The sequence below is a fragment of the Trichomycterus rosablanca genome, chromosome 13 (genome assembly GCF_030014385.1).
Source record: "Trichomycterus rosablanca isolate fTriRos1 chromosome 13, fTriRos1.hap1, whole genome shotgun sequence".
Taxonomy (NCBI): Eukaryota; Metazoa; Chordata; class Actinopteri; order Siluriformes; family Trichomycteridae; genus Trichomycterus; species Trichomycterus rosablanca.
This window is the reverse complement of record NC_086000.1, coordinates 9,306,653-9,326,992: the sequence shown is the minus strand read 5'-3', so window position 1 is coordinate 9,326,992 and position 20,340 is coordinate 9,306,653. Positions and strand designations below refer to the sequence as shown.

The following is a 20,340-nucleotide window of genomic DNA, read 5'->3' as shown; positions in this document are numbered from 1 at the left end:
GCCTGATATAACTCACTTTTGCAGCTGTGTTTGGGACTGATATTTTTTATGTGGTGTTTCTGTTATTTTGTCAACCACATAGAAGATTAAATAGTACTTTACGTACGGTCAGCATGTGTGGATTTCACCAGATGGCAGAGTTGAGTAGATTATATACTGATTGTCACTAAAGTGAAACAAGGAAGAAGACTGTTTAAAGTCAAGTCTATTTTCATGTGTTACAATGTCCAAAATAAAGAGTATTGTTTGGCCTCAGGTGCTTCTGTTTGGAGATTCAATTACACAGGTAGGTTAGACCATTGTTGTAGAATTAAAAGCACTCTGTTGTATACGAATAAAGTGCTGTTTTCTTGCTTTCAGTTTGCTTTCCAGCCAAATGGATGGGGCTGTGAATTAGCTAACAAACTTGCAAGGTGAGTGTTTTACTTTAACCCTTCAGTATCTCAAATGCGCACTGTGTAGGGAACATAAATCAATTGTCTAATATACTGTCTAGTGCACTATGTAGGGAACATTAATCTGTTAACTGATATACAATTAAGTGCACTATGTAGGGAACATAATTAATTATGTAATACACTAACTAGTGCACTATGTAGGGAACATAAATCCATGATCTGATATACAATCTAGTGCACTATGTGGGGAACATAAATCCGTGATCTGATATACAATCTAGTGCACTGTGTAGGGAACATAAAGCAATTGTGTAATTCACTATCTAGTGCACTATGTAGGGAACATAAATTCATATCTAAAATACTATCTAGTGCACTATGTAGGGAACATAAATCCATTATCTGATATACAATTAAGTGCACTATGTAGGGAACATAAATCTATTATTCTTCACACTATCTAGTGCACTATGTAGTACACATGAATGGGTTTGTGACGCGAACAGTTAGCTTAGTAGCTCAGTTAGCAGCTCCTAAAAGTTCTGTTATCACCCATATCCTTTGGTGTGTGCAAGAGCTTTTTTTTTTGGGGGTGGGGGTACCTCCCTGAAAAGAGTTTTTGCAACTTGGGATGTCTGTTATTGTAGGTCTTACGAATTTACCCCATACAAAGAATTTTTTACAATCTGTATAGTTCACTCGATGTTTAATGAAGTATCATTGATAAACGGCTCCTTAAATAGTGCTCTAAATGTCTAATAGGGAATCATTAACAAATGACTCCCCGTATGGTGCACTAGATGTCCAATGAGGAATCATTAAGAACTGATTCACCATATAGTTCACTGCATGGGATCATTACCAAATGACTCTGTATTTTGTGCATACTTAATACACCCAGTATGAAGTCATAAATAAATCCCTTTCAGACATTATATACAGTGTATCACAAAAGTGAGTACACCCCTCACATTTCTGCAAATATTTTATTATATCTTTTCATGGGACAACACTATAGACATGAAACTTGGATATAACTTAGAGTAGTCAGTGTACAACTTGTATAGCAGTGTAGATTTACTGTCTTCTGAAAATAACTCAACACACAGCCATTAATGTCTAAATAGCTGGCAACATAAGTGAGTACACCCCACAGTGAACATGTCCAAATTGTGCCCAAATGTGTCGTTGTCCCTCCCTGGTGTCATGTGTCAAGGTCCCAGGTGTAAATGGGGAGCAGGGCTGTTAAATTTGGTGTTTTGGGTACAATTCTCTCATACTGGCCACTGGATATTCAACATGGCACCTCATGGCAAAGAACTCTCTGAGGATGTGAGAAATAGAATTGTTGCTCTCCACAAAGATGGTCTGGGCTATAAGAAGATTGCTAACACCCTGAAACTGAGCTACAGCATGGTGGCCAAGGTCATACAGCGGTTTTCCAGGACAGGTTCCACTCGGAACAGGCTTCGCCAGGGTCGACCAAAGAAGTTGAGTCCACGTGTTCGGCGTCATATCCAGAGGTTGGCTTTAAAAAATAGACACATGAGTGCTGCCAGCATTGCTGCAAAGGTTGAAGACGTGGGAGGTCAGCCTGTCAGTGCTCAGACCATACGCCGCACACTGCATCAACTCGGTCTGCATGGTCGTCATCCCAGAAGGAAGCTGATGCACAAGAAAGGCAGCAAACAGTTTGCTGAAGACAAGCAGTCCAAGAACATGGATTACTGGAATGCCCTGTGGTCTGACGAGACCAAGATAAACTTGTTTGGCTCAGATGGTGTCCAGCATGTGTGGCGGCGCCCTGGTGAGAAGTACCAAGACAACTGTATCTTGCCTACAGTCAAGCATGGTAGTGGTAGCATCATGGTCTTGGGCTGCATGAGTGTTGCTGGCACTGGGGAGCTGCAGTTCATTGAGGGAAACATGAATTCCAACATGTACTGTGACATTCTGAAACAGAGCATGATCCCCTCCCTTCGAAAACTGGGCCTCATGGCAGTTTTCCAACAGGATAACGACCCCAAACACAACCTCCAAGATGACAACTGCCTTGCTGAGGAAGCTGAAGGTAAAGGTGATGGACTAAACCCAATTGAGCACCTGTGGCGCATCCTCAAGTGGAAGGTGGAGGAGTTCAAGGTGTCTAACATCCACCAGCTCCGTGATGTCATCATGGAGGAGTGGAAGAGGATTCCAGTAGCAACCTGTGCAGCTCTGGTGAATTCCATGCCCAGGAGGGTTAAGGCAGTGCTGGATAATAATGGTGGTCACACAAAATATTGACACTTTGGGCACAATTTGGACATGTTCACTGTGGGGTGTACTCACTTATGTTGCCAGCTATTTAGACATTAATGGCTGTGTGTTGAGTTATTTTCAGAAGACAGTAAATCTACACTGCTATACAAGTTGTACACTGACTACTCTAAGTTATATCCAAGTTTCATGTCTATAGTGTTGTCCCATGAAAAGATATAATAAAATATTTGCAGAAATGTGAGGGGTGTACTCACTTTTGTGATACACTGTAGATGTTATTAAGTCATTGTTAGACTAACAGACATCCCAAGTTGCAAAAACTTTTTTCAGGGAGGTACCCCCGGACCCGGACCTCGACCCCCGACCCCGAAACCCCAAGCCAAAAAAAAAACTAAGCTAAAAAAAAACAAAGCTAAAAAAAACCTCTCGCACACACCAGAGGATATGGGTGATAACAGAACTTTTAGGAGCTGCTAACTGAGCTACTAAGCTAACTGTTCGCGTCACAAACACATTAATGTGTACTACATAGTGCACTAGATAGTGTGAAAGATAATAGATTTATGTTCCCTACATAGTGCACAAAATTTTATATCAGATAACGGATTTATGTTCCCTACACAGTGCACTAGATTGTATATCAGATCACGGATTTATGTTCCATACATAGTGCACTAGATAGTGTATTAGATAACGCATTCATGTTCACTACATAGTGCACTAGAAAGTATAACTAGATGATGATTTGTGTTCCTTACATAGTGCACTAGATAGTGTATTACATAATTAATTATGTTCCCTACATAGTGCACTAAATTGTATATCAGATAACAGATTAATGTTCCCTACATAGTGCACTAGACAGTATATTAGACAATTGATTTATGTTCCCTACACAGTGCACTAGTTTGTATATCAGATCACGGATTTAATACACGTAAGGGGAAAAAAGTCTGTGTCGCCTGCGTGCGCTTGTGTGCGCGCTCTTGGCCACTCGTTCTAGATTCCGGGAGATTTTATCTGACTTGCGGGCATCAGGGAGCTGCTATGTACTGTATATGTGGGAGACTCACGGAACTTTCGGTAGACTTGGGATGTCTGATTATTATTGTTGGTCTTAAGTATTACCCCATACAAAAAATATATTTTTCAATCTGTTTAGTTCACTCGATGTTTAATGAAGTATTATTGATAAACGACTCTGTAAATAGTGCTCTAAATGTCTAATAGGGAATCATTAACAAATGACTCCCCGTGTGGTGCACTAGATGTCCAATGAGGAATCATTAAGAACTGATTCACCATATTGTTCACTGCATGTCAAATATGGGATCATTACCAAATGACTGTATTTTGTGCATACATGTCACAACAATGAATTAATAACATCTATATTAATATAATGTCTGAAAGGGATTTATTTATGTATCTTCACACTGGGTGTATTAAGCAAGTCACTATGGAGTGCAATAGATGTCCTCTAGGGAATCATTAAAGGCTATTCCCTATACAGTCCACTAAATTATTAATAAATGACTCCTGATACAGAGCACTGGATGTTTAACAGGGAATCATTAATAAATAATTTTCTAAATAGTGCAGTGAGTGTTTATAGGGAATTACTTAAAAACATATGGCACACTATATAGACAACAGGTAGTTCTGACCAATCAGTGTAATTGCCTAAAAATGTTATTTTCTTATATCTGTTAACAGCACTAATACTGTTGTTTCTGGTTGCTAAGTAAAGGTAATGGTTCTTTTAGTTTGACAAACAATTTCATCATGAATAATTGATAAATTGGACAATATATCTTTGTCCTTCAGCATGTAGGGCAGTGGTCGTTCAATTGTTAAAGTACTGGACTAGTAACCGGAGAGTCATTGGGTCAGGTTACCACTGCTGGGCCTTTGAGCAAGGTCCTTAGCCCTCAGTTGCTTGAATTGTATTCGGTCACAATTGTAAGCTGCGTTGTATAAAAGCATCTGCTAAATGCTGTAAATGTCAAAACATGTCAAATGTACTTTGGTCAGACTTTGGTAAATAACTTTTAGTTGGGTAAATTAGGGATCCTCTTTAATAGACACTGTCATACATTATGTGTAAACTTACAATAACAATGTGTACAGATTTACACATACAATCAATAATAGCTTTTTTTTTTACTTAATTGTTTCGTGTTTGTCCTTCTTACACATTGGATAATGTAGATTTAAGGTATATAGCATAAAGGATTAGAATTCATTAGATAACTATATATAAGTAATTAGAAAAAGGAAGCTGAGATCACAATCAAAGGGAAACCAGGGTTGGGTGGAGTTGACAACACACTGATCTACTATTGCATTATTTTTTGGGTGTGATTATTATTTAGGTTCATTTCAACAAACAACCTATTGAACCACATTTCTGCTGAAAGAAATCGGTCATATTAAATGCAGTTGTTCATGGTCTTGATTTGGATATACTTAATTTTCCTGTACAGCTGCACGACCTGCTTTTTGTAATCTGTTGTTTGTTTGTTTATTAGGATTTTAACGTCATGTTTTACACTTTTGGTTACATTCATGACAGGAAACGGTAGTTTATCTTCACACAAGGTTCATCAGTTCACAAGGTTATATAAAACACAGTCATGGACAATTTAGTGTCTCCAATTTACCTCACTTGCATGTTTTTGGACTGTGGGAGGAAACCGGAGCTCCCGGAGTAAACCCACACAGACACAGGGAGAACATGAAAACTCCGCACAGAAAGGATCCAGACCGCCCAACCTGGGGATCGACCCCAGGACCTTCTTGCTGTGAGGCGACAGTGCTACCCACTTAGCCACCGTGCCGCCTTGTAATCTGTTGTAATGAAGCTTGATGTGCATTGTATCTAAACTGCTGGGTAAAATCTTGGCTTCAAGTGTTACTGTGAATAACACTACTGTGTTCTACTTGTGTATTCTGTTTTATTGCTTAAATAATAATAATGATACTCTTATCAGCCACTTTATAAGAAACACCTGTTTATTATGTAACCATCCAGTTAGCCAGTCTTGTGGTGGTATTGCAATGCATTATATTATATAGACATGGGTCAAGAGCTTTCACATTAAACATTAGGATAAGGAAAATCACAAAATACTCCATTCTTTTCATTTTGTCAGAAAATGTGATGTGGTGAACAGAGGACTGTCTGGATACAACACTCGGTGGGCTAAAGTGGTTCTTCCCCGCATTGTCTCAAATAATGGTGCCTCTTCTATTGTGGCAGTCACTGTGTTCTTTGGTGCCAACGACTCTTCCCTGCAAGGCAAGAAAAGTCTCAATATCTATCCAACCTAACTATCTAGCTCCAGCTTGATTTGACTAAACATTTTCTTAAATCCAATACTTTATTCTTTTCACAGATAAGAACCCACAGCAGCACATTCCCTGTGAGGAATACTCAGAGAATTTAAAGGACATTGTTAAATATTTGGCTTCTTCTGGCATACCAAAGGACAAGGTCATATTCATTACTCCTCCACCAATTCATGAAGAGCACTGGGAGAAAGAGTGCATCACAAAAGGTATCCATCTTCCTCTTTATTGGATTTTTACACATTTGTTTAGTTTTTATGGACACTATTTATTTTGTTCCTTTTCTTTAGGCTGGCCTCTGAATCGCCATAACTCTGTAACTGGTCAGTATGCTCAGAAGTGTGTCCAGGCAGCAGGCGAGTGTGGAGTAGACGTACTTGACCTCTGGTCTCTTATGCAGAAAGATGGACAGGTCTCACTCTTTCTCACACATACAAGCATACACAGTTACCAAAACATTAACCAAATACAGTGGATTTTGAAAGATATATATTGTGAATTTGAATATATATACTGTATATATATATAATTTCCACTTTACCCATTAATCTTATCTGCAAAAGTATTCAGCCTTGTACACATGAAGTAGGGCAGGTTATTCCATTCTTTAAGCTCTGTCAGATTGTATTGCGGGCATCTCTTAACTGCTATTTTCAGGATATTTCTCCGCATATGTTTAATTGGATCCACTTAAGTGTAATTGTTGTCTTGAAAGGTAAACTGTCACTCCAGTCTGAGTTTGGGTGCACTCTGGAGAGAATTTTAAAGGTTCCTGTCCATTCTGCTGCAAAGCACCACTAAAGCATGATGCTGCCATCATGTTTCACTGAAGGGATGGTATTAGCTTAGGTGTTGTTTTTTTTAACCTTGTCCTGATCTATGCCTTGTTGCAATTTGATCAGGGAGATCCACAGACGGTTCCTCGAACTTTATGAGTGCATGTCCAAACTATGCTTAATCTAAACTTAAAAATATGTATTTACTTTATTATTATAAGTGATTAGGTGTAGATTAATGGGTACAAATGGCAATTTTAATTAAAAATGTCCCACAGAAATAAGCAGGACAAAAAACTAACAAAAAAGATAAACCCTTAGAATATTAATTAAAAGCTAAAAAATGCATTTTACACCTATTTACATTTAATTATTAACCTTTACAAACCTAGCTGCCAATGAGCACGTTCACCATGCCCTATGTTTGAACCAATAGGATTGTCTAACAAAAAAAATCCCTTTACCCCCTTTCCAAGCTAGCAGAATGAGTGTGGGCATGGCATGGTATATAAAAAATATACAAGACAAAAGAAAAAAAGCAGTAAAATCACTACAATTACATCTATCTAACTGTCAGTTACTTAATGTTCTATAGAAGTAAATTTATTTGGTTATAAACAAATCTAAATATGTCATTCTGTCCCTCAGGATTTCTCAGTCTATCTCTCCGATGGATTGCACCTCTCTGAGAAGGGTAACCAGTTTGTTGGCCAGCATGTGTGGAAACTGTTAGAGAGTAAAGTGGCTCATCTACCCTTCATCCTTCCTTACTGGGCTGATGTGGACTGTAAGAACCCAGAGAACAGCCTGCTGTCTGATTAGACTAAATAGATCTGAGCCAGTTTTAGCAACCCGAGTTAGAAGCATTTTTACTGGTTATTTAAAATAACTGTGTTAATGATGTTTGCACTCAAGTTGCATTCCAGAAAGCCAGTCATGCTAGTGATCGATGTTCAGCACAGTATGTTTATGCACAACTCTAATCCAGTTATTGTTACTGTTATAGGATTTTAAGCAATTTCATAAAACTGACGGATTTTAGCTCATGGAATTAGGTATACAGTGTTAAAAAAAATAAAACAGTCCAGGAGTCTGTGGTGCAGAAAGTTTATTTTTTGTGGATTCATACAATTTCAATAAAGAATTCTACATCCAGAATACACAAGTGATAACCATTATTGTAACTGTGTCTGGCTTACCACCAACAGTGTTAAACACCAGAGGAAAATAGAATTCCAGTTTTATGGCACAATAAAATGTTAAAATCTTCTTGGCACTGACATTATCAAAACCATATGTTTTATACTTAAGTAACAGTTATATATTTATATAAGAAGAAAAAATACAAAATACAGTATCAAGGTTCAACAAGGTAAAGTACTGAATGAAATGAAATCATAGCAACATATCTGCAACTTTTTACCAAAACATATACAAAATACAGTGCCACAAAATACTTGCTGAGAGTTTGTAATAGAATTCAGTGTCATTATTCTATTGAACTGTTCCAGTCATTTTATAAATGAATCATATAATACACAGTAAATAAACCTACTATAGCACAGCAGAGATACGGGACAGAACTGCTGTGCCTTTCATCATATTAACTGAACATGGGGTAAACAACCCGTGTACAATCAATGTACTATAAGCAGCACTGCATTTTGTAAGTGGTCATAACATCACTTTAAGGGTCTAACTATCACAGTATAAACATTGAAACCAATGGCTGATGTTAGATAGGCATAAATCGACACATCACCCTAATGGAAAGTCTTATGTAGAGCCTAGTTTAGTAGTAGATGACCAGCAGTATGAACCCTTCATTTTATATGGACCTTAATGATTGGTGTTTTAACACTGATGAGCAATCTGGCAAGTGACTACTGGTTAGGTTAACTTAATAGCCATGTTTTATTAACAGAACCCAGTTTCTTTTTATTTTAGTTGGTGCTAGCTCCCACCCTCTAGTTGTCCTTATCATAACTACACATACAGGGTGGAAGAGTAGGTGTTTGCCTATAGTTCCACTGTGACATTTTGCAGTTTGGTGGCTTTACATCATCTGGGACATATCTATGTTACTGGGCTAGAGCATTTCAGTGCTCAGTTAGTCTCAATCATGCCCACAAATATGGAGTGTGATTACCGTTATAAAAAACAATTACAAAAGTAACAAGCATAATTAGATGCATTAAGTACAGATGTGTTTAAAGTCAGTTTTCCAATGAACCGACCAGTGAGATGGACGTTTTCTTTTTTCCCTTCAGTGAGGTTCTGCAGACAAAGCACTTGCAGTAGTGTCTGTATTTGACATGATACATCAATCTACTGCACCTCTGTTTAAAATATAATTATAAGCAAAACATACATTTTTATAACTAAAACAACAATAATCAGCAGTCAAGAAACTACAGCTGCACTACAGTATTTGAAATGATTGTTACATGGCATACAATAAGGCTTCTTACAGAGTAGGTGCAGAGACAAAGTTCATACTTAAAGCAAAGTAAGTGCGGAATTGCAAATTAAAAGACTGCTTCTCAGCACTCCGTCTCCTTACTCTCAACACGTCCTTGTCTCTGCAATCGCCTGTTGCTGTTGCTTTGACGGTTTAATGGTGAATGTTCGGTGAGGTCCTCGAACGACTTGGCTGGCGCGGTGCTCGGAGGGAAGTTTGCCCCCTGTGGAGAGTCGCCGCTGGAGTCCTCCTCGATGGTGGCCATACGTGGAGGATCTGGTCTGGGCTCTGAAGTGGAGGTCTGTGAACCGGGAGAGGTGCTGCTGCCAGCAGGTTGTTCCTGCATGGGTCGGGCTGCTAAAACAGAAGGAGCAGGAACCTTGATGATACGCTTGGGAGGTCCTTCTAAACCGCTAAACATCTCCACATTCTGAGAGAAGGAAAGAGAAAAAGGTTTAACATGAAGTATATGCCGATTATGTGAATGTATAAAAACATTGTTTTTCTTATTTAGTACTCTTTATTAAAGAGAAAACTGAGTGTTAATAATAAGGTGAACAAAATGAACTTGATCCTGGGGCTTGGCAATATGGCAAAAAATGTCCTTCTTAAAAGTTTTCACTGTAGACTGGATTCACATGCACACTTATAATCTGACAATTGATTTCCGCAGCTACTTGGTTATTTAAATAACATTTTTTATCATTCCAATACAGCCCACCATTCTAGTTATTCAATACATGTATATAGTAATCCCAACTAGCATACTATACAAAAATATTAATAATGCCAATGGTAAGCAATGGCATGATGTGGTCAAAGCTAACTGAGCACAGATAGCTAATATTCTTTAATAAGACTTAAAGTACATACATGATGATAGCTAATTTATTCATTTCTTTAAACTATGTGATTTGGCTGTAATCTGTATTCATCATAAAAGAAATCCTAATTCATTTAGTCATGTTATGTCCATTTTGCATGGCATACTTTGTAATCTGGCAACCCCGCTACTCATGAACAGGTTATTAATGCCAACTAGCGACCAGTAAATAGCGGTTGGTTGAAACGTGTCACTGAGGTAAATGTAGTGTAAGTAATTTTGGTCTACGTAAAAAAAAAAACCCTAGTGCATTATTTTTTATTTAACATATGTATCGTTATATACATCCAATCTATTACTTGTATCAGTGAATAAAATTTGAAGTTTGGCCGTAGTCGACAGTTGATCGATAACCAACAAGATAATAGCGTCCCACTTCAATATAAACACATTAACGAGTTTGATAAGATAAGATAAGATTCCTTTATTGATCCCCATGGGTGAAATTCAAGTGTTACAGCAGCTCCAGTACAGTGTAGTACAATTAGAGTAGAGTAAATAAAAGTAGAATAAGAATAAGAATAAGAAAAAAAATTACTATGCAATGCACTTACTATTATACATACAATTACTACAATATAATACAAACACTATATATTGTAATATATACATATGTGTGAATAATGAAACAGAGTCCAGTGCAGGTAAAAAGGTTAGGGGGGGATCTTGAGTTATTGTAGGGGGAGCTGGCTCATCAATGTGAGGACAGTCTGTGTATTCTGCTACTGTTATGCAGAATACTTATCTTATATCCACAAGTCTTTGTACTTTATTGATTAAAATCAGCATTACAGTGAACACTGAGGTAATGTAAAAATAGTTCAATATTCAGAATGTAGTTTTTATACAGATTCTGTAGTAAACAGTTCATTACAAGTACAAACTGAACAAGCAAATTAGGGTAGTTATGATAAAATGATGCAATGAGCAGAGGTATATATTCATACTCGAACATGATGCAAAAATATCTACGTTTAGACATGTGCAGCAGTCAGACTCTAAAACATTAAAAACAGAAATCTGTTTTATGTCAGCATAAGCTTAATAGTTCCATTGTTTATTATTAAAACGAAATTAATGTAAAAAGTTCTTCTGTTCGCATTAGAAGGCAGCGCTAGGTGGCATGGTGCGTGTTTGAACTGCACTAGCTCTGCTCTAGGTTCATTTACATATACATTTTTGCCATTCAGCAGACGCCTTTATCCAAAGCGACTTACAGTAGTGTGACAGTCTGAGCAATTGAGGGTTAAGGGTCTTGCTCGAGGGCCCAACAGCAGCGACCTAGCAGTGGTGGGTCTTGAACCAGTGACCTTCTGATTACTAATCCAGTACCTTAACTGCTAGTGCTACAACTGCCCAAATCAACCGAATTCAGTAATCAATAAAATACAGTAATGACCGAGACTGTAGCCATGAATTAAACATTGGGATGGGTGGGGGAAGTACCAAATCTATTGGGAAAGGGGATGGGGGTTCCTGCCATTCTAAAACATCCCTGCCATATCAACAAATGTGTGAATAGAATATGTTTAGCATGTCTGAATATTTGGAGGGGGGGTGTATGGTTATGACTTCTTTGTAAGTTATCGGGTATCTCAGGATACTTTATATTATTATTGCCATATTGCCCAACCCTCAGTACAGTACTTAATTAAAAAAAAAAAAAACTACAGGTGTTTTACACATGTTTAGTAACGACCTAATAAATATGCTAGATTGCTTTAGTTACACCCCTAAACAACTTACAATTTTGCTGTAATTTCCCATCACACCTCCATGCAAAACATATCTAGAAAAAACATGCACTTAAGAAGACACTTAACTGAAAATCATTCAAATCCACATCAAAAGACTATATAAAAAATTAGATTATACTTGGCCATTTACACTGATCAAACAAGTGTGGCTTCATCCGTGCTTACACACCAACTAGCTAGCAAGTGCACAGCAATCCAAGACACTACACTCCAATTAAGCACTCACCTTAAGCTTTACTACACACTTCCACCATCATCTGCTGCAGTTCCACGAAGCTCAGAGCAAACAGTGGAGCCACAGGTGAAATGTTCAGACACACTCATCCACAAAACGTGTTTAGATTTTGCTAACTGCTCCTACTAACATATACTGAGGTAAAATGCCAGCCAGCACTTTGGGTGTTTTGATATCGGTATGCGGATGTGTCATGGCTATGGAGCAAATCATAACTGTGACAGACCTACCTGTACATAGTGTTGGTAATATTGCACTTTACTTACACTGGGGTATATCAGAGGCTTGGAGTTCTCCTCAAACTGTTGGTCCAGCTTCTTGTCCTACGAACATCGTAAAGAAAAGAAAATCCATATCTGATCTACAACTGTTATTTAGTGTAAAGATCTCTTATTTTTTTTAAATAATGATAGTCGTACCATACAGTGCACCAGAATACTCAGAGGGATCCAGAATAGCAGGGAGAAGACCACCACTGAGCCCACGATATTGTCAGCAAGAAACTTCCCTAAATATATAAGGCAGAGTTAGCAGTCAAAGTCAACACAAGTGGTGTGTAGTCAAGTAAAGAAATGATGAAGTCAAGTCATTTACCAAATGTGTTGATGTTCAGCTTGTCAATAAAGTCCCACAACCTCTCAACTACATCTTGCACCTGCTTCATGCATTTACCCTGTAAGAAACATGCATTCATAAACATGTCTAAATCATCAGCTTTGCCAAAACATGCATTACAGGGGTGTGTGATATGGCTAGACTAACAGTTTGTAGTTAGCAGCTCTACCAGTAGGGTACACCTCACTTTTATACATGTACATGTACAAAAAGCTCTGAATCCCAGACTTTCAAAACCAGTATGTTCAGGCTTTTGTTTAAAAAATAGTATTTTTATCAAGGATGGTCAGGAATGGTTGCAATGCAGGAATACCCTTTCATTGCAATTGGCTTCAAATCAAGTTTATAAAATCAATTTGATTAAAAAATGTTAAGCTTTGACTTTGTGGCAGCAAAGTCTCTGTGCACAAAGCGATGTCCATAATGGCACGGTTTAATAAGTTTGGTGTTTTCTCCCCCAATTGTTCTCCCCTAATCTAGTCATGTCCAATTACCCTCAACTGACGCCCCCCTCCAGTCAGTACAGACTGCATTTTTCACCTGCACGAGTCGAGTTCATACACCGACGGGCACTGTGTACAGAGAGCCACACCCTTATCAGCATTATTCCTCAGCCCTGTGCAAGCACCATCAGTCAGCCAGCAGGGGCCGCAGTTGCACCAGTTATGAGGACCTATGATCCGACTTTCTTACCCTCTAACCCTGAACAACAGCCAATCGTTGTTCATGCAGCCGCCCAGCCCAGTCGGAAGGCAGAGCTGAGATTCGATGCGATGTATTCGAAACCCCAACTCTGGTGTGCTAGCGTACTTTACCGCTGCGCCACCTGAGCGGCTCTCATGAATGTTTAATTGACTTAATGGGCACAAATTCCCACACACAGACAATTGTGAACTGTAAATTCCAAAGAGAGTAATGCGCCACCATGAGATATAGCTAGCAGGAGGGATTGGAAGATATTGATAATAGGGAGAAATATGGGTATTTCTTTCAAGAAAGTAAAACATTTAAATACTCACACTGCCATCACAAAAACCAACGGTGCAGGGCTTGCCCTTACGCAGGTACAGATAATCTCCAAGTTGAGAAACAAAAGGAATGCACACTCCACTTAGGTTCCTACAGCACACTTTACATGATTGTTCTATTGCTAAAACAAAGCAGAAGAAGTAGGAGGTTGGTGTGTTGGATTTTCACATCACAGAAAGATTAGTATAATTCAAGTGGTAAATCCAAAGTTCAGTCAGCAATATGAAACTGACAGCAGGTACCAAAGCTGATAACACATAGTCAAACATGCAATTGGCATATAAATAACAATATTTTATATCTATAATATTTTTGTGCAAAATACTTGGTTCTAAATTGGTGGATCCAATACTTAACGTATAACATGATAGAAACATCTTCTCACTATAGACTACTGAAGTCGTGTCGTCATTTTGTAGTTCACGCCATGTTGTTATGCCCATATTTGGTAACCCGGGTCTAAGAGAAATTTTAAATGGGAATAATGAATGGAGATTTCGCAAATTGCCTCTCGCATCCTGTAGTCATAAAAAATGTTCCAGAGGTGTTACGTTTTGTTTTATGGAGATTCTTCTGTCTATTATCACTGGATCCTCTGAATTATGAAGTCGTTAAAGAGTCAAAATATGAATATTGCTACATGTAAGCTAATGCTACTGCGCACTGAATTGATGTCAAAAGACTGGAAGCCTCTTAAATTTTTCTCTTTTTTTTCTTTTATAAGCCTCTTAAACAACCGCACGAAGCAGCGCGATTCACCAGTGTAACAGTGCAGTGATATTCACAAGTTTTACTTCATATTTTTAGTAGCTAGCTACATTAAAGTAGAAAGCAAGGACGGTCGGGTGTTACGCCTTTGGTTGCACTCACCAAAAGCGGGCTGCTCATTCCGTCGATTCGATCGGTGTAGTTCAGTGACGTCTGATTAATGCGCAGTAGCATTAGCTTTCGTGTAGCATTATTAGTATTACGATCCTTTAACAACCTCGTAATTCAGAGGATCCAGTGATGTACAGGAGAAAAATTTACATAGGACAAAACGTATAGGGTTCTGAACATTATTTAGCACAGGATGCGTTTGAGCCGATTTTTTTGAAAACCCCATTCATTTTTGCCATAGAAAATCGGGCTTAGACCCGGGTCTCCAAATATGGGCATAACAAGGACTACAGAATGACGCACAACTTGGTCAGTGGTCTATAGATCTGTACTTACCACTGCAAGCACAAGAGCTGAGATTTTGTGTAGCTTCGCAGAAAGGCATACACTCGCCCTTGTGGCATTTACCCTTATCCACACACACTGTGCCATCAGGCAGATTGCCTGGGGGTGGGCACTCACTGTTTTTGCCTGAAAAAACAAAGATTATTAAAAGAACATTATTTGATAAGAAGAAAAGTAGATAAAGTAGAAAGTATTCAGATGCCTTGACTTTTCATACACTTTATTTTGTGAACTCTTATTCACAAATGCATTCAGACCCTATATTCAATACTTTGAAGAGTCAATTTGGCAGCTGTAAATGTTCTTAAATGTGCACAACCTGGATTTGGGTAGTTGGTCTTATTCTTCATAGCAGATCCTCTCAAACTCTGCCAGACTGAATGGCGAGCTTTTGTGACCTCCTATCTTCTGGTCTCTCAACTGATGTTAGACAGGGTTTAAGTCTGGTCTTTGGTGTGCCACTCAAGAACATTTAGAGACTAGCCCTAAAAGCCAATCCAGTGGTATTTTGGCTGTATGCTTTGGGCCATTGTTGTGTTAAAAGGTGAACTGTCACCCCAAAGTTTATATGCGCTCAGGGTGCAGTTTTGCTTCTCTAGGATGTTTCTGTATTTGACTGCATTCATTTCTCACTTTATTCTTGTCAGTCTCTCTGACCAGGAAAATTATCCCATAGCATGACGCTGCTACCACCATATTTCACTGTATGGTATTAGATGATGGTATTTAGCAGGTGATGTGCAGTGCCCATTTTTGGCCAGACATAGTGCTTGTTGATCTGCCCAGTGGTAATTTTTTGTCCATCACACCTAACTAACTAACTAGGGTTCTTCTATCTTTGCCCAGGACTTCTGGAGCTCAGTTAAAGTGACAGTTGGTTCTTTTTTTTACCTCCCGACCAAGGTCATTCTTGTACCAATGCCCAATTTGGCCAAAAAGTTTAAGGTTGTGCTAAGCTTATTCTAATTCAAGAAGGGGGCACCTAAAGCCTTAGATATTGTTGTATATATTTTGCCTATTGAACTTCCCAGCTTGTTTTTTTCTAATTGTGTAAATTGTTGGGTGTGCGCCTGTTCAAACTATGCCCAATCAAGTGCAATTACAACAGGTGGACTCAAATTGACTTAAGACACAACAACATTTTCACTTCATCATTATGGTTGACTAAGTGTAGATTGATGGGTAAAATGCAATCATACTCATACAAAATCAAATGCACAACACTGTTAAGTGTGCAAAAGTCAAGTGGTCTAAAAACCTGTGAATCCACTGTATGTATTATGTTCTATGGTCTTGTGATTTGAAACACTGAACAAATAAAGAGACTTTAAATCACCTGTGCACTTTGAAGTGGCTTTACACGTTGCATTGATGGACTCCTGACAGACCTTTCCTTCTTCTTGGAATTTGCACTTGCTGCAGCATGGACTGTTTCTGTCACTGGGGAACAGACAAAAATGTAGGTATTCAGACTAGGCCTTTACACAGCACTGTATCACTGCTATGTTGTGCGGCTCATTTTTGTTACCAACTAAGAAATTGTCATAAACTGATGTATGTTTCCATAGTTTGGAATGGAATTGAAATGCTCTGCTCCATATCATACCTGCAATCTGCACCCATTCTAAACTTGCAGTCGTGTGTGCAGCAGGGGTCATCGTTGCGATGGAGGAGCCCAGGGTCACACTGCTCTCCTTTTTCCACCCGAGAATTCCCACATAGATTCCTGCTCCTTTTTTTAAAGCAAATGGGAGCTTTGACCCTCAGAGTCCGGCTTACTGAGTCCTTACTACAGCTGGAAAAGCGCTGGAATAAATGAAGACTTGAGTCATGAAGCAGAATCAAGAGGCATTTCAAGAGTGTCAAAGGGTCTGTAGGAGCTCTATAAATAGGAAATAATTACATTGGCCGATTTCAAGTTTTATTTTATTTATTATGTCGCTGTTAATGGCTTTGTGTCCTGTATTGCATATGATCCTATCAAGTTACATTATCTCGTGTATCTCGAGTTTTGCATGTCCTGAACACATATTACATCGTTTCCTGTTATGCAAATGAGCAATCTTTCAGTGTGTCCAGCATCAGACAGCATCTTGCTGGGATTTCCATACATTTCCATTTATAAAAAGGCATTTAAGCCACTATAAATTCATAAAGCATGCAACATATATAGATTAATACCTTGTTGTTGACGTGGTCTCCACTCACGGCAATAGGGTACATTACAAACTTGCCCCCTTGATCGTCACTTGGTGCACAGTTAGCTATGTGGTCTGGGTCATGCTCTGCCCCAAAGTTGTGTCCAAGCTCATGAGTTGTTACCAGATCTGCTTCCTGCATGGTAAAAGCAACAAAATGTTCAACAAGGGCAGTTCACTAGTTCATGTGCATAACTAGCAATCAGAAGGTTGCTGGTTCAGGACCCACCATAAACTTTCCACCAGTTAGGTCAAAACTGTAAGTCACTTAGAATAAAAGCATCCACTAAATGCCATGAATGTAACTTTAATGCATTTGAAATATAAGAAAATCAATGCTAGTATACTATGCCTGTGAATTCCTGCTGCACACAAACCTTTGTAAGAATCGTCTTGCCGTAATTCTTAGTGCTGGTTAACCCCGTGTTTAGGTAGCTCGGATTCTTCACTGAATGAGATGGGTAGTAGGCTGTGGGGAAAAAAAAAGAACACGTCATGCCTAATCTTGCTTTTAAATGTGTGTATTAAGTAGGGCTGTCGCGGTGAAAGAATTTCCCCTTGCAATATTCAGCCTGTCTCAATATCGCGGTATGCGGTTATATCGCCATTTTTTTTTGTTTTTGAAAATTACTTAATTTATCTGGATTTTAGAGCTATATAAACAAGCTTTATTGTTAGGCTATGATTCGGTATATTATTGCTTTATAATGACAAAGATGAGACAGCTTTAAGACCAATGAAATGCGTGTTTATTGTTAAATACAGAACAGAGCAGGGATGCGCGTCTTTTCTCTATTAAAAAAGGTTTAAATTAAGCTTCTAGCCTAGGCTAGATATACACTGTGAAACGAAAAAAAAAGTGTTTAGGCTAAATATTTTAAATGCACATCTAATCAAAATATGGTAAAAAAAAATAGAATAAAGTCTGTAAGAGTTTAAACCTGCGTTATCATGCGCGCTAGAAGAACCAACACGTTCATCTGATGTGGTTTAGAGAGGATCTGAGTGGGGTAGCGATGTTCCCCTCGGTACTAAAACTCTCTGTGATGGGGCTCGTTACACTAATACACGTGTACTGTACCTGCATGCGACTTTACAATGCGACAAACTATCTATTTAGTAGGTATAATTAACATAACAATATATACTACATTTCAAGTTATTATTCGTTTCAATAAATTTTTATTCAACGAAAAAATACATTTAAATCATTCCAGCAAGCCAGCAAGAGAATATTTGCAGGCTGCAATGCCATATTAACTTTAATATCATTAAGTGTTTTAGTACGCCAAGGCTGTTTGAATATAGTCTAAATTACAAGTATTTATTGAGTGTGAACTCAATTTAATCATTAATAAACTTGCCTATAATTCCTGTTGCGATTGTTTACATTTTAAAACACAAAGCCTGACACTCAGCAGCAACGCATGCGAACAGGTTGCGGGAAAATGTCGCTCTTAGTTCATTTTCTTTATGAATTTATTTAACATTTATTACGCCCGAATGTAAGCGTATAAAACAAGATGGACCCTGCAACAACAACAACAAAAAAGAGAAGAAAAAAAAAAAAACCGTGAACACTGCGGTGTTGCGGTTGCTTGGCATGCCCTGCGGTTGGCTGGTCTATACCGCGATATTTCAAAATTGCGGTTAGCACGACAGCCCTAGTATTAAGATGTGGATTAAAAAAAAAACACAGCCATACCTTTTGGGCAGAGTCCTCCTAAGGCATGTTCCTTTGAGGAGGCTACATATGCCAGACCGAGTGTACCCTCATCAAAGTCCTGATATGTAAAGAGGTGAGCCAGGCAGACTTTCGAAGCATTGTTTGCAATGTCGAAGCTGAATTGCTAAAGAGGGCAGAACAAATAAATAATTAATAGGCTGCACAGTCCGTTCACGACTTATCGACTTAGCAATATACTACATATATTTATATCCAAATAATCAGTAATCCAACCAACATCTACAGTGGGGGAAATAAGTATTTGACCCCCTGCTGATTTTGTAAGTTTACCCCCTTACAAAGACTTGAACAGTCTATAATTTTTATGGAAGGTTTATTTTAACAGAGAGAGACAGAATATCAACAAAAAAATCCAGAAAAAAAACATTTAATAAAAGTTATAAATTAATTTGTATTTAATTAAGGGAAATAAGTATTTGATCCCCTACCAACCAGCAAGAATTCTGACCCCCACAGACCGGTTATGTGCACAAAAGGCACACAAATTAGTCCTGTCCCTGTATAAAAGACTCCTGTAACAGAATCAGTTTCTTCCGTTCAAATCTCTCGACCACCATGGGCAAGACCAAAGAGCTATCAAAGGACGTCAGGGACAAGATTGTAGACCTGCACAAGGCTGGAATGGGCTACAAGACCATCAGCAAGTTTGGTGAGAAAGAGACCACTGTTGGTGCGATCATTCGAAAATGGAAGAAATACAAGATCACAGTCAATCACCCTCGCTCTGGAGCTCCATGCAAGATCTCACCTGGTGGGGTAAGAATGATTCTGAGAAAGGTAAGGTCAGTCCAGAATTACACGGGAGGAGCTTGTCAATGATCTCAAGGGAGCTGGGAGCACAGTCACCAAGAAAACCATTAGTAACACACTTCGCCGTAATGGATTGAGATCCTGCAGTGCGAGCAAAGTCCCTTTGCTCAAGAAGGCTCATGTACAGGCCCGTCTGAAGTTTGCCAATGAACACCTGAATGATTCTGAGAAAGCTTGGGAGAATGTGATATGGTCAGATGAGACCAGAAATGAGCTCTTTGGCATCAACTCCACTCGCCGTGTTTGGAGGCAAAGAAATGCCCAGTGGGGATGGTGTTCTTGGGGTCATATCCAGCATTTCTCTGCTCCCAGCTCCCTTGAGATCATTGACAAGCTCCTCCCGTGTAATTCTGGGCTGACCTCACCTTTCTCAGAATCATTCTTACCCCACCAGGTGAGATCTTGCATGGAGCTCCAGAGCGAGGGCGATTGACTGTGATCTTGTATTTCTTCCATTTTCAAATGACCGCACCAACAGTGGTCTCTTTCTCACCAAGCTTCTTGCTGATGGTCTTGTAGCCCATTCCAGCCTTGTGCAGGTCTACAATCTTGTTCCTGACGTCCTTTGATAGCTCTTTGGTCTTGCCCATGGTG

The 20,340-nt window shown here is 38.8% G+C and overlaps 2 protein-coding genes across 4 annotated transcripts in view; one reads left to right on the top strand and one right to left on the bottom strand.

Annotated features, from left to right (window-relative positions):
* iah1 (isoamyl acetate hydrolyzing esterase 1 (putative)) overlaps positions 1-7,893 on the top strand; it is a 10,478-nt gene extending 2,585 nt beyond the window's left edge. The window contains exons 2-7 of one of the 2 annotated variants that reach the window (XM_063006882.1): positions 83-286; positions 361-413; positions 5,816-5,961; positions 6,059-6,220; positions 6,302-6,423; positions 7,436-7,893. In XM_063006882.1, the coding sequence (XP_062862952.1) occupies positions 224-286; positions 361-413; positions 5,816-5,961; positions 6,059-6,220; positions 6,302-6,423; positions 7,436-7,609 (720 nt within the window). In that variant the 5' untranslated portion in view covers positions 83-223 and the 3' untranslated portion in view covers positions 7,610-7,893. The remainder of the gene's footprint in view (positions 1-82; positions 287-360; positions 414-5,815; positions 5,962-6,058; positions 6,221-6,301; positions 6,424-7,435) is intronic. The other variant, XM_063006883.1, reaches the window with a different exon arrangement.
* The window catches only part of adam17a (ADAM metallopeptidase domain 17a), a 25,584-nt gene continuing 13,124 nt past the window's right edge, over positions 7,881-20,340 (bottom strand). For both annotated transcript variants that reach the window (XM_063006880.1, XM_063006881.1), the window contains 11 exons: positions 18,895-19,039; positions 17,567-17,658; positions 17,173-17,325; positions 16,598-16,797; positions 16,328-16,431; positions 14,983-15,117; positions 13,758-13,888; positions 12,718-12,796; positions 12,543-12,631; positions 12,390-12,446; positions 7,881-9,678 (listed from right to left, as the gene is read on the bottom strand). In XM_063006880.1, the coding sequence (XP_062862950.1) occupies positions 9,331-9,678; positions 12,390-12,446; positions 12,543-12,631; positions 12,718-12,796; positions 13,758-13,888; positions 14,983-15,117; positions 16,328-16,431; positions 16,598-16,797; positions 17,173-17,325; positions 17,567-17,658; positions 18,895-19,039 (1,533 nt within the window). In that variant the 3' untranslated portion in view covers positions 7,881-9,330. The remainder of the gene's footprint in view (positions 9,679-12,389; positions 12,447-12,542; positions 12,632-12,717; positions 12,797-13,757; positions 13,889-14,982; positions 15,118-16,327; positions 16,432-16,597; positions 16,798-17,172; positions 17,326-17,566; positions 17,659-18,894; positions 19,040-20,340) is intronic.